This window comes from Struthio camelus, chromosome 1, assembly GCF_040807025.1.
Source record: "Struthio camelus isolate bStrCam1 chromosome 1, bStrCam1.hap1, whole genome shotgun sequence".
NCBI classification, from domain to species: domain Eukaryota; kingdom Metazoa; phylum Chordata; class Aves; order Struthioniformes; family Struthionidae; genus Struthio; species Struthio camelus.
The window spans coordinates 137,493,013-137,506,646 of record NC_090942.1 but is presented as its reverse complement, the minus strand read 5'-3'; the positions used below and the strand labels follow the sequence as shown (position 1 = coordinate 137,506,646).

Here is a 13,634-nt window from a genome sequence, read left to right as displayed (position 1 = left end):
TTTACTTCTGTAAAACTTGTAGGAACTGATCGTCTTTCTTTGAGAACACTGCCACAGAGTCAGGCAGCATCCAAGGATCTAAAGAAGCAGGAAGGAAATTGGCAGAATTGCACAGGCCTAATTTCTTAAAGAGTAGAAATTCAACACAGAACTCTGCCATTAAGAAATTCCACAGAAACAAAGTTGTACTGAAGGCTGTTGGCTGAGTTGTCACACAGGTGCTGCTAGTGTATTCAGAATCCATGTGTGTTCCTGCAAGTTCCGCTTTAACATGAGGCAGTTGCACTAGGTGAGAGTATATATGTTATGCAGCTACAGGACACTGTAGCAAACATGTCTGAGAGCGTTTCAGAGACTCCCTGAAAATAAATCCACAGGCTTTCTTTATGTGAAGGTTACCTTAAGCTCTCTTGTTTAAGTCTGCCCAACTCCAGGCTAAGCTGCTGCTGAGCCTCCTGCAACACCACAGGACTGAGGGTGCTGACTCCTGACGCAACGGCTGGATCCTCAGTCCTGTTTTGTTCAGTGGGCTGGTAACTGTCCTCCACTTCATCACCATCTTTATCCCCACCTTCAGTTTCTGACGCTGGTTCAAAGTGAGCTCGAAGCTCTGACAAAATGAAACAATATAAGAATTTTTTGGATAAGCCTGTCTTTGGAGGTAGCACAGTTTGTTCTTTATTCCTGGGCCTGGGAAAGCTTCAGCTGAGAAAGTGGACTCTTCACAACGTACTTTCTTAGAATATGGGGTGGGGGAGTAGCAAAGTCTCATGTTACCCAGACCATAGATTTTATGGCATAAGTTCTAAAATATGTATGAGTGGCACTACAGTAGCTCTGCTGTAGATTACCAATAGAGGTTGCTGTAGATTACAAGGGAGAGAATCTTTTGACAAATATGCTTGTGACGCAGTAGAAAATTAATGAACTGCCTAATAAAACAGTTAGTTAATAAAATTAATGAGAAACCCTCCAAAGCTGCCTTTTTTTTCCTTTCCTTTTTTTTTTTTTTTTCCTTTTTTTAAGAACAAAAAGGTTGCTTCCCCGCTAATACCCTAACCGAACAGTTTTACAAAGCCTTCCTCTCTTTCTGGTAGCATTTCTAACTCCATTTCTCTGGACTTTCTCTGAAGTGCTGCAGACTGCTGCCCTTCCCACTAAAGAAGGGTTTCTGTTTTCCTCCTACTCATGAAATTCTGAAAAAAATTGGCCCATTTGGCTAGCAAGCCATAACCACTTGGGACCAAAAGGGCTCACCATCAGTAAGTGCCCTCAGAATATTCTCACACTGGAGAGGGCTCAGCACTTCAAAGCACGAAACTACTTGGAAATTTCCAACTTAGACTTATTCCTAAGCAGTTCATCGTCATTTATCCTCCTCCTTGGTAGTGATTTTTCCTACTACCAACGTATAGGCCAAAATCATATTCCTCCTCAAATAAATGTACTGTCCCTTCCCCTTCTCTGCATCTATTCCAGTGTTCAGTAATCTTTTTTCAGAATACATAACCAGACCTCTTCATAGTTATCCACCTTGGGTTTAAAATGTTGTAAAAAATAGTTTGTTTCTTACCAGAAATGCTTCAGCTTGGACAGTATTTGCCTTTTTTTTTTTTTTTTTTTTTTAAATAGCTGGACCACACTGATGGTGTAGTACCACTTGGAATTTACCTGTCAGGCACTTTCGTACTGCTGGTACAGCATTACTCCTCAAGCTCTACACTTCTGCACAACATTCTGACCCTGTGCCTTTGATGTAGTGACACACAGGGTGCAGTTAATGACTTGGAACAGTTTAGATATTTACATTTAATCTGTCAGCATTTGTTGCATCTCTGATATGGGAACAGCCCTTTCCCCTTCCCCTCACCCACCTTCAGACTGTGTTCAGCTGTTTTGAGTTACCTGGAATAAGAATAGTTACTGCTGCTTGGACTGCACGGCGAATGATGTTATCCATTGCAAACATCCAGTGGGGCCTTATTAAGTGGTTCCTTAATACTTTGTTCACCTATAAAGAAATAAACAAGTCAAAGGAACAGCAGATGACATATGCTTATACCTTAGGAAAGAAAATCTCGTTTTTCAATAGTCAAAGTATTATACAGTAGCAACTGCAAGAGTCAGTAAAGCCTCCTCACCTTTGAAAGTTTAATCAATGGATTTGACCTTTTTAGGCTACAGCACTCAAACTCTACCCAGACCGTAACATTCAAGCCCCCTCTTCATTACAAAGAGAGGTAGACCAGGAAATTGATGTAGGACCCACCGTAGACATTAGTGCTTGCTATTAGCCCACAGGCAGCCCCTCAAGCACCACTTGGCCTCATGGCCTACTGGGAGCTCAATGAGGCTCCGGCACATCTCGGCTGTGTATCTGCGCCCGAGTGCCGGGACACAACACCTCAGCAGAGCTTGTTTGATGCCTGGAACAACCCCTATGCTTTCTCCTTGCCCAAGGGCGCTTTCAGCATCAGTGGTCACAGGGTCTCCAGGTGAAACCTGGCCTTCAAATATGTTTTCTCTTCTCCTAGTCCTCCCTAGGATCTGTCGCCAGGGCCTTATCTACTCCACAGTGCCCATACTCTCCCACCTTTCCTGAAAGGCACAGAGGCTGGACTGAGACAGAAAATGGCTGCTCAGCAGGACCGCACGAGGAAAAGCAGGGAAGCTACAAGCACCGGGGGTGAGGTTTGTCTGAGAAGAATTTGTCTCCCTCTGTGCTAAGTCAAGAACTCACCGCATCCTGGAAACCAAACAGCACCAGATGGATCTGATTGATGGAAGTGCTGTCAAAGTCTAAATCCATTTTCAACTTGGATATGGTAGAAGCCATCACTCTCTGCTCAGGAGAGCGTATGAAGTCCCTTAAGATCCCAATAATTTGCTTGATGTGGGTTACTGAAAGTTGCAGTTCTTCAGAACTCTGGGGAAGTGACAATGAACATATATTAAGTAAATCTCTGATTCATAAACAACTAATTAGTAGCATCAGTATATTTAGGGTTACCATTTTTAGCTTTGCACATGTGCATTTCACAGCTATGCACAGAAATCACAGAAGTTTTGCCCGTACAGAGCTTTTATTGTCTACCTTCTTCTAACCAAATTTTTTTATGTTAACTCCTACTTTCCAAAAATAAAATTAAGTCTATTCCCTTTGTGATAGCCACAGAGGCAAGAGGTTCCAGATAAGATCTATATGTTTCTCCAGTGTACTGCAAAGGGTAGCTCTCCTCCATAAAAATAGCAGAGTGGGCTGATAAGAGACCCACATTTTTGTAAATGCCATCATTATAGTAGGTTGAATCTGAACTTACATCTAACTGTGCAGACATCTGATGTCCTTAGACAAAGCATCATGTTTATATACATATTTATAAGAAGTCAGAAAAAGTTCAGTGACAGACCTCAAGGCTTCATTTGATGATCTAAAGTCCATAACCCCTACACAGTTAGGGCCACCCAAGTACTACATGGGACAACAACAAACCTGTATAATTAAAAGGCAAAGGGAGAAGCATTACAGAAATGATGGGGAGGAGATGATAGAGAACATTAGAGCAGTGCCACAAAACAGCTGGAGACTGAGGTAGGACTTGCTGTTACTAAATAATCCTTCCTTATCCTGGAAAATATTTAGAACCCTGGTTCCAAACCTAGTTCCGACTAAGGTCTCTCATATGAATTTTCGTCCTCTGTAAGGCTGTGAGCTATGCTGCAATTTAAGTTCAGAGCAGGGCAGAAATGTGCCCCTACTTACTTAACCAGCTTTGGCCTGCAGGCCCTTTTCTCAGGGCCAGTAAAGCTGAACGGGCCCAGCCCCTGCCTCCCCCAGGCTAGAGGCGAGTGGCTCGCCCTGGTACACGGCCTGCAGGGGAAGCGAGTCACAGAGAGAAGCAGACCCTGCACTGGATGGAGCCAGCTCCCACCGCTGGGCTCAGCCGGGGCTGACCCCAGGAGCCAGAAGGGCCCTGCCAGCCTCACGGCCGGGCTGCCAGCAGTGCTGCCAGTGCACCGACAGCTGCCTAGGGACACCGCTGCAAGAGTTAGCAGGCTCCCCTTCGTGTAAACTTAGCTCAGGTGAAAAAAAAAGTAGCTTTTGTAAAAATACATCCTGTCAGTGGCACGTTATAAGCAGACATCAGGAAGAAAAGGCTAAACAATCAATCAATCAACTCTGTTCCTGGTGTATGGCATATCTTGGCTACCGATTAACCCTTCCCAACACCCACAGCTCAGGGCCATGGAACGCATGCTTTTTTCTTGCTTCTCTTTAGAGTCAACCCTTCCCCCTACAGAAACCTGCTTTAGCTTTTTAAAGGTTAACTTATTGTGCCTACTTTACATATATTTTGAATTATCTGTAGTTTTACTAACAAGACCTATTACTAGCTGGTGTTCCATTTCTATATCCTTTAAAAAATTAAAATAAGAAAAACCCACAACCTCTCCCCCCAGGCCCTCTGGAACACCTGCAAAGTAACCACCACCCCACCAAAAAAAGCAAAAACCAAGAGCCCAGCAGCAGACAGAAGATGGCGTGTGCTATCCATTCAGAAAACAGCAAAAGCCTTACACAGTTACATATTTCAGAGATTAAGATATCCAGAAGGAACAATCCAAGCAGTTAAAAAGTTCACAGGCTGTCAAACACAATTGCCAGGGTAAGCTTTAACTGCAGAAAGGTAAACTGCTACTAATTTAAAACTGTTAGCACCTTCATTTATTGGTCTTCAGAAAAGGAATGATACTGACTACCTGATTTTTAATTTTCCTTTTTAAGCAGGAAAAGTGCTAAAGTGAAATTACCTGTGCAATACAGTCCTGCAAATTTGAAGCAACTTTATTCTGTTCTTCTTTAAGAATCTTATACAGAATGGCTCGGCGTTCGCTGTCCTTCCTCAGCAGAAAGAGGCCAGAATCCTTGTCCTCCACAGAAGGAGACGTGCTCCTGTCCTCCGACACCAAGCTCTCGTCAGGCACGCTGGGGCAGCAGCAGAGCCAAACACAAAGAGAGACCTCAGCATTAGCAATATGTCAATTCTGCCACAGGTGAGTGGGGACAGTTAATAGGTTAGAAAGGGGGCTAAACAACAGCAACAGATTGACCAGGCTGCTAAACGCTAATTAGGAGAGAAAAGACCGTTTGGATCCTCAGCTGGTGTAAACCAGCCTTCCTCCCTGAAGCCAAGGGCACCATACTGATTCCATCCTACTGAGAAACTGGTACCAAAGTCACTCAGTCCTGGTTCAATTTTTGGGAGGAAAGCTGAAAACCGTGGATGGAGATAACTACACGTTTCTTCTGGCCCCATACTGTAACACATTAATTTGAAAGTGTTTTGTGCTCTCTGATCAGCAGAACCGTGCTTCTGCTGCCCCTTTCCCAAAATTTTCATGAGTATTTGGAAAGGAGAAACTCTTCCACTTATATATCCATTCAGTTAACAGGAAAAAAAACCCAGACGTTTATTCACTGGAAAAAAGTACATAAATACATGAAAACCTTCGGAAGAGAGAAAAACAAAATCATGATTCCCTAGTTACACGTGAACAACACTTAAATCAACTGGTAACTTGTTTATGCAGTACACTTGCTGTTTAACACAGCTGCTTATGTACTCATTGTGTGCAACAATTGCCTACATACAAAAAAGTAACATGAATTAAATGCACGTAAGCATCACTGGGGTCAAGCTAAAACCACACACTTTACCTTAATAAATGGGAAATGTGATGCTTTGTCTGAATCTCTGAAATGGATCTCTTTGGCCTTTCAAAAAACACGTCATGCTGTACGTCAGAGTCTGGCGAAACAGACCCATGCTCACTGCTGCTACTGCCAGCCTGTTCTCCGTGGATCGGCAGTGGGAGGGATGTATTACGACTGCAATCTGTGAACAAACATAAAACATGTAACAGAACCAGGCAGGAAAGGGTAACGCTCTTAAAAATTACAGCCCATGATTGTCTTTGATGATGTCAAGACATCATTTGGTAAAGTTGCTGAGGGAGATGTAACCTTGCTGATAGAAAGCAAAAGTATCACAGAATCACAGAATGGTTGAGGTTGGAAGGGACCTCTGGAGATCATCTAGTCCAACCCCCCTGCTCAAGCAGGGTCCTCTAGAGCACATTGCCCACGATCGTGTCCAGGCGGGTTTTGAATATCTCCAGGGAAGGAGACTCCACTACCTCTCTGGGCAACCTGTGCCAGTGCTCAGTCACCCTCACAGTGAAGAAGTTTTTCCTCAGGTTCAGATGGAACTGCCTGTGGTTCAGTTTGTGTCCGTTGCCTCTTGTCCCGTCGCTGGGCACCACGGAGAAGAGACTGGCCCCATCTTCTCGACACCCTCCCTTCACATACTTGTACACATTGATCAGATTGCCTCTCCGTCTTCTCTTCTCCAGGCTAAGCAGGCCCAGCTCTCGCAGCCTTTCTTCACAGGAGAGATGCTCCAGCCCCTTCATCTTCCTAGTAGCCCTCCGCTGGACTCTCTCCAGTAGCGCCATGTGTCTCTTGTACTGGGGAGCCCAGAATTGGGCACAGTACTCCAGATGAGGCCTCCCCAGGGCTGAGTAGAGGGGGAGGATCACCTCCCCTCGACCTGCTGGCAACACTCTGCCTAATGCAGCCCAGGATCCCATTAGCCTTGGGTATGAATTAGATAATTGCTGAACCCAAAGACAGCAAAGTAGATAGATAGAAATATTTGGTAACAAAATGCCATTTTCATATTAGTATTTCTCTCTCTCCCTCTCTCATATACACATGCACACTTCTTGGTGCTGGTCTCCTGAAGCCGTACAGCTATATGGTGCTGGTCTCCTGAAACCTGGCTATACAGCTATTTACAAAGCCTTTCTCAATCCAGCAGGCCACCACCAGCTGTGCCACCACAGCTATGCTTCTAAGCAGACAGCAGTGTGCTACCTGCCTCCTTGCCTCTGCCAGATTGTGCTAACAGACCTAAAAGTTGCAGTTCTTCAGCACTCTGGAGAAGTGACAATGAACGTATATTAAGTAAATCCCTGATTTGTAAAACAATTGAGCTCCTTCTCTGACCTCGTAGGTATCTGCCTCGCTTGCATGTGCTCTTGCCCTCAATAAGAATTCTCTCTTTTGGGACAAGCCTGAAGGAAATCTCTTGTCCCATTCCAGTGCATCTTGAAAGTAAGAAAAAAAATATCAGATGCTCACAGCTTGCTATAATCCTGACTGCCTGTTTGCAGCTGTGTGATAGGAAAGGTAAGGAGAAAGAATTTCCATCAACTTAGAGTACACATGTCCATAAAGCTAAAATATCACAAAAGCTTTTGAAGTCTGTCACTAGAAATTGCTTGGAGGAGTCAGGACATGAGGGAGGAAGAGTGCTAGAAGTTGAAGTTGTTCAGAAAGCTCTGATATACTCCACAGTACATGACTGATGGTCAAATGGCTGAGGTTAAACAGTCACTGAAATGAAAAAGGATACATCACTTTGTCAGAACTGGTTCAAGGCTTCTCAGCAGCACAGAAAATTGAAAGTTGCTGTCCCAAGAGTAAGGGCTGCGATTTCATCTGGGCTGCTCTTATCATCAGAAAGAAAAAGGACATAGACAGGACGGAAAGACGGGGGCAAAGCTGAGAAAACTGCAGTGAGTGAAACGGCACAGTAAACCGCAGCTGAGATTGGGGCAACTGCTGGGCCATGACCTGCCTTAGGCCCCTGAGCTTCCCCCTGGAGACGGCGGCGGCAGCCGCCACTGCCGCTCGCCCCAGCTCCGGTGCAGTGAAGCAAATGCCCAGCAGGAGCCATTTTGCCGTTCCTTCCCTTCCCCAGTGAACAGCGTTCGCAGCAGCTGCCCGCTCTGCTGGCATCCACAGCCAACGCTGCACTCACTTCCTGCCACAGCGCCAGTGGCTCTACGGCAAGACCACCTCTTCCTGTCATCCAGAGGAGGCCCACCATGTCCTCAGCGATGGGAGGAGAGAGGGAGGGAGGCAGGGGGCGCAGAAGACAACCGTTGGCTCCCCTGGCAGTTGACAAAAAAAACTTGTTGTTCCCAGCGCAGCTAACAAGTCAGGCTACATCCTTTCTAACGTTGCCTGACTCCTCCAGAAATACATCCTCGGCCAAGGGCCAAAAAGGCTCCAGGAGAGCAGTGTGGCAGTGCGGGAGGCCACAGCCCTTCCCGTAGGCTCCCGGCTGCCACCCCTGGTTGAGTCGTGTGAGCTCTGCAGTTAGCCCAGCGCCTGTGCCCGACAGGGGCGGCCAGGGAGCTGCAGGGATGGCAGCTGTTCTCCTTACCCACTGCCCCTCAGGTCAAGGGGAGCCACCCGTTTCCCCCCACAAAAATCAATTCAGCTAAATGTTACAGAGTCTTTGCTATTTTTTTCCCCTTAGAATTCCACCCTTTTCTTTGTCTCCAAAATTCCCTGCTGAGGGGGAAAAATACCCCAAAAGAGAAACTTAATTCAGTTTGCATCGAGAGTATGTGCACGTGTGTGAATAAGCAAGGGAAAGAAGATACAAGACCAAGGGTTGTACTTGTTTTTAAATGAGAGCCTCCTTCAAATATTAATTTCTTTGGCAGGTCAATATTAAGGTTTGCTTTCTTATCACTGAGAAAGTGGCTGACTTCCAATGGGAGCAGAAGATATTCAGTTTATCGGGGGCAGGGGAGGGAGAAGACACTAGGGGGATGAAACAAAACAACACCCCCAAACACCTAATTCAGCACCTAAATGCTAAATTTCCAAGTTACATATTAAGTTTAAAATGCTCACCCATAAACACCAAACAGACCCACATAAACTGAACAAATTCAGGTGTGCATGACAAAAAAAGGGGGGGGGGGCCCAGAGAGGCACCCCCAAGATTCATGTCCCCAGTTTGACATAGCATAAAGGGAAACTCATTTTCAGGTGCCAAGGACATATGCACTAAATCTCAGATCTCTATGGTGTATATAATGGTGAACCTAAAATGCAGAATTTCTTTGGAAAGTCTTGACTGAATGTCATTTTTCTAATTTTAATTTACTTAAAATGAGGCATTTATTTTTGGGAGAGGAAGAATAGGTTTGGGAGGTTTCAGCAAGCAAAGCACAAAATAAGCGAGACACCTTTTTAAGGGAATCGTTAAATTTAAACATAATTACAAATCACAGACACTTTTAACAGTTGGGCTCCTGCTGATTTCTTGGCACAGCCAACATCCTTACTAACAGAAATTGCTTAATGGTTCCAATCCTTTATGCAGCACTTAATGATGATGTTGACTTCCATCTGGCTGATAATTCCTCACCTGAAGGCTTGAATGCAATTCTGTTTTTCTTGCCCTTGTTCACTTGCTTCAGGAAGGCGTCTCTGAGCAAACCAGATGCTGTAACGCGTTTACTAGGATCAGGTTCAAAACAGAGCAAAATAAAGGCCCTTGCTTCAGCAGACAGCGACTCTGGAGTTTCAGGATGAATCTTAAACATCCCAACCTGCAAATTAAACGTGAATGCAAATTATTTTAATGCACTTTAACCAAGCAAATGCCAAAAGACCATGGGCCAAAGCTTCCTTGGTATAATCTGTGACACCTGCACTGACTGCATTTGCAAAGTCCAAAAGTGGTGATTCCAGGTGCTCACATGCAGAAGCAAAGCGACAACAAGGCTCTGATCCTACTCCGTTTCGTCACGGACATGGCGTGAAGGCCCACGTGGTGTAACATAAATGTCAAGGCATGGACGTATCAAACCTTCTACCCTTACACAGTCTCAGGGCCCGGACATTATCCATATCGAGTGCTTCAAACGCTGCTTCTCCTAGCAGCCACAAACCCCTACTGCTGTTGCATACTCTTCCCACTCCCCTGCCCAACGCCGTATCTCTCAGTCGCTGACCGCCCCCAGCACCGCTGCATCAAGGAGCGGGCATAACTTCTCTCTCCAGTGCTGGGTGCCTCACTGCACCTGCTCTGCTCCTGCTGCTGCCAAGTTCCCTCCTACGAATGCTCACGATGACCTTGCCAGACCTTGTTGCCACCCTTGGCACCACTGAACAGCAGTGTTTGCATTTGAATGACAGTGCAGACTCTGAAATGCTAATGCATTAAGTCCTTCCAAACCATGACTCTAAGCACATTCAAAACTCAGTATCTCCTGCAGAGTCAGAGACTGCAGGTAACACTTTTCTATATATGCAACTTGCTAACCTCTGCAAATAAATCAGTGTATGACTGGCCAGGTCAAGTAATGTCTATAGGTTTACTTGCCTGACAGAGCTTCTGTATTTGATCCGTAAAATCCCGTGTACGTTCTGGACAGTGCTTTATAAAGGGGTACACAGTTTTACCACTTCATAAAGTCAGCCCAGCAAGACTTTGGCTTCAGAGCAAAGATCATGACAGCCAGCTCTTTGCTGGGCTCCGATGACTCCTGTTGACATGCCCACGGCCAGCCCTCCCCTGTTCCTGCACTCCAGGGACAGGCTCATGCAGCCAGCTTCAACTGTGGCAGCATCACCAGCTGACAGCACAGTGGAGCCAGGTTATACTCTTATACAGCTGAACAAAACCCAGGACTGTCTAAGTCAAGTCCAGTAACTTTGAATACATATCTCCAAATCTCATCTTTACCTCTGTGGCTCAAAAGGAATAATTTTCATAGCAAGCATCCTGAAACTCTGTGGCAACATTAGTTTAGCATTTAGTTTATCTCCACTGAATGTCATTTGTTCCCACTCCTTGCACACAGAACCAGATGCACACATACGCTCATAGATTAAATATCAAATAATGTACAATCAGCCAAGAATTATTTCCAACTCTAGATTTTTTTCCTCCCCTTTTCTCTACTTGGTCCAACTCTTTGGTCATTTGCAACTTCCATATTGCCTGCATAGCCAAACTCAGACATTCTTTCTCCTCACCTGCCCTGTGCATGCCACACTGTGCTGGAAGTGGGGACCTCGGAAGTTCAATACCACAAGTTTTCCAGGCCTCTGCTGTTTGCCTAGTCAGCCTGCTTCATACCTTGCCGCAGACCTGGCTTCTAACTTACTAAAAACTCTGCCATAGCCTTGAAGAAAGAAGAGTAAAAAAAAAAAAAAAAGCATTTAAAAAAATACCAATTCTGAGATTTTTGGAAGATAGCTCTGTGGCCCGGAGACGCTTATGGACAGGACCTAGGAACATGCCTGCATTTACCTACTCAGCCTGTGCAGAGCTCATCAAGTACCCACAACTGAACCAGGACTTCCTGAAAGTTCAATAAAACATGCTGAAAAATGAGAATACACGTCCCTTCACTGAACAGTACAGTTAAGTGCCAGGTGCAACATGAAAAGGCATCTGCTGATAGAACCATATCTGGCATTTACAGAGACATGGAAAGATTCTGTCTTCCCATAGCTCCATCGGGAATGCTTTAGTGAACCAAACCGCGTTCACTCATGCAGCTTCCTTTGAGGTAGTGTCACAAGCCAACAGCACCAAGGTGCCAAGTTTTTACACTGTCAGAACAACTAAATCAAAACCCATAAACAGCCCTTTCTTTGCCTTTTAGCTGTGGTGCATGGGAGAGCAGAAACACAGCATTACATGCCATGCTCAATTGCAGCCCAGCCTACTGTAGTTATTCATAAAGATTCGATTTTATCACCATGGGGCCATTAATAATTATACTAATGCTCACAGGGTGAGTTTCCACAAGACAAAACGTTTAACAATATTCATTATTTAAAACTGCAGTTTACTTGGCTATGGGGATAATATTTTCCACGTTTAATGAGAAGAATGAGGAATGTGAAGCTTAAGTGCAAAGTTAAATACTTTGCTAAAGGGCCTACTACAAACCAGCGGAAGAACCAACAATTTTTTTTCACATTAGATGCACATTATCAAATTACAGCTTTCATACTACTCCAATGTTAATTTGAGTACTTGAAAACAGATACACTAAGAGAAACAACGTAGCAGAATCAACACTTTAGCCCAAGCAGATAGCTCTGATCCAAAAGACTTAGGATGTGAAATACAGAACTCCTTTGGTCCACACCAAAAACTCAGGAAAGTTAGGCCTCCCTCTTCCACCGCAGCTTCCTACCATCTAGCAAAGACTGGGCCTTTGAAAGATGAGACAAACAGATCCTCTGCGAGGGAAGCTTTTCCAAAAGATTCACAGGAGCAAAAAGAACTTGGTTGTCACTACAGAATCACAGAATCATTTAGGTTGGAAGGGACCTCTGGAGATCATCTAGTCCAACCTCCCTGCTCAAGCAGGGTCACCTAGAGCATATTGCCCAGGATCACATCCAGACGGGTTTTGAATATCTCCAGCGAAGGAGACTCCACTACCTCTCTGGGCAACCTGTGCCAGTACTCTGTCACCCTCACAGTGAAGAAGTTTTTCCTCAGGTTCAGATGGAACTGCCTGTGGTTCAGTTTCCGCCCATTGCCTCTTGTCCTGTCGCTGGGCACCACGGAGAAGAGGCTGGCCTCATCCTCTTGACACTCCCCCTTCAGATACTTGTACACGTTGATGAGATCGCCTCTCAATCTTCTCTTCTCCAGGCTGAACAGGCCCAGCTCTTGCAGTCTTTCTTCATAGGACAGGTGCTCCAGCCCTCTCATCATCTTGCTAGCCCTCCGCTGGACTCTCTCCAGTAGTGCCATGTCTCTCTTGTCCTGGGGAGCCCAGAACTGGACACAGTACTCCAGGTGAGGCCTCCTCCAGGTGAGGGGCAGGATCACCTCCCTCCACCTGCTGGCAACACTCTGCCTCATGCACCCCAGGAGACCATTGGCCTTCTTGGCCACAAGGGCACACTGCTGGCTCATGCTTAACTTGTTGTCCACCAGCACTCCCAGGTCCTTCTCTGCAGAGCTACTTTCCAACAGGTCAACCCCCAACCTGTCCTGCTGCAGGAGATTATTCCTGCCTAGGTGCAGGACCCTGCACTTGCCTTTGTGGAACTTCAGGAGGGTCCTCTCCGTCCACCTCTCCAGCCTGTCCAGGACCCTCTGAAGGACAGCACAGCCTTCTGGGGTATCAGCCACTCCTCACGGTTTTATATCATCAGCAAACTTGCTGAGGGTGCCCTCTGTCCCTTCCTCCAGGTCATCGATGAATACATTGAACAAGACTGGACCCAGGACTGACCCCTGGGGGACACCACTAGCTACACGCCTCCCACTAGACTCTGCACCACTGACCACACTCCTCTGAGCTCGGCCATCCAGCCAGTTCTCAGTCCACCTCACTGTCCACTCATCTAGCCTACACTTCCTGAGCTTACCTACGAGGATGTGATGGGAGACAGTGTCAAAAGCCTTGCTGAAGTCCAGGCAGACAACAGCCACTGCTCTCCCCTCATCTACCCAGCCAGTCACTCCATCATAGAAGGCTATCAGATTGGTCAAGCATGATTTCCCTTTGGTGAATCCATGCTGAGTGCTCCTGATCACCTTCTTGTCCTTCATATGATTAGTGAGGACCTCCAGGAGGAGCTGTTCCATCACCTTGCCAGGGGTGGAGGTGAGGCTGACAGGCCTGGAGTTTCCTGGCTCCTCCTTCTTGCCCTTTTGGAAGACTGGAGTGACACTGGCTTTCTTCCAGTCCTCAGGGCACCTCTCCTGTTCTCCAGGACCTTGCCA

General features: G+C 45.9%; 1 protein-coding gene across 9 annotated transcripts in view; it reads right to left on the bottom strand.

Moving 5' to 3' along the window:
• The window catches only part of MAP3K15 (mitogen-activated protein kinase kinase kinase 15), a 93,298-nt gene that overhangs the window by 2,220 nt on the left and 77,444 nt on the right, over positions 1 to 13,634 (bottom strand). For all 9 annotated transcript variants that reach the window (XM_068918449.1, XM_068918440.1, XM_068918467.1 and 6 more), the window contains 6 exons: positions 9,294 to 9,477; positions 5,720 to 5,897; positions 4,813 to 4,987; positions 2,741 to 2,926; positions 1,906 to 2,011; positions 400 to 610 (listed from right to left, as the gene is read on the bottom strand). In XM_068918449.1, the coding sequence (XP_068774550.1) occupies positions 400 to 610; positions 1,906 to 2,011; positions 2,741 to 2,926; positions 4,813 to 4,987; positions 5,720 to 5,897; positions 9,294 to 9,477 (1,040 nt within the window). The remainder of the gene's footprint in view (positions 1 to 399; positions 611 to 1,905; positions 2,012 to 2,740; positions 2,927 to 4,812; positions 4,988 to 5,719; positions 5,898 to 9,293; positions 9,478 to 13,634) is intronic.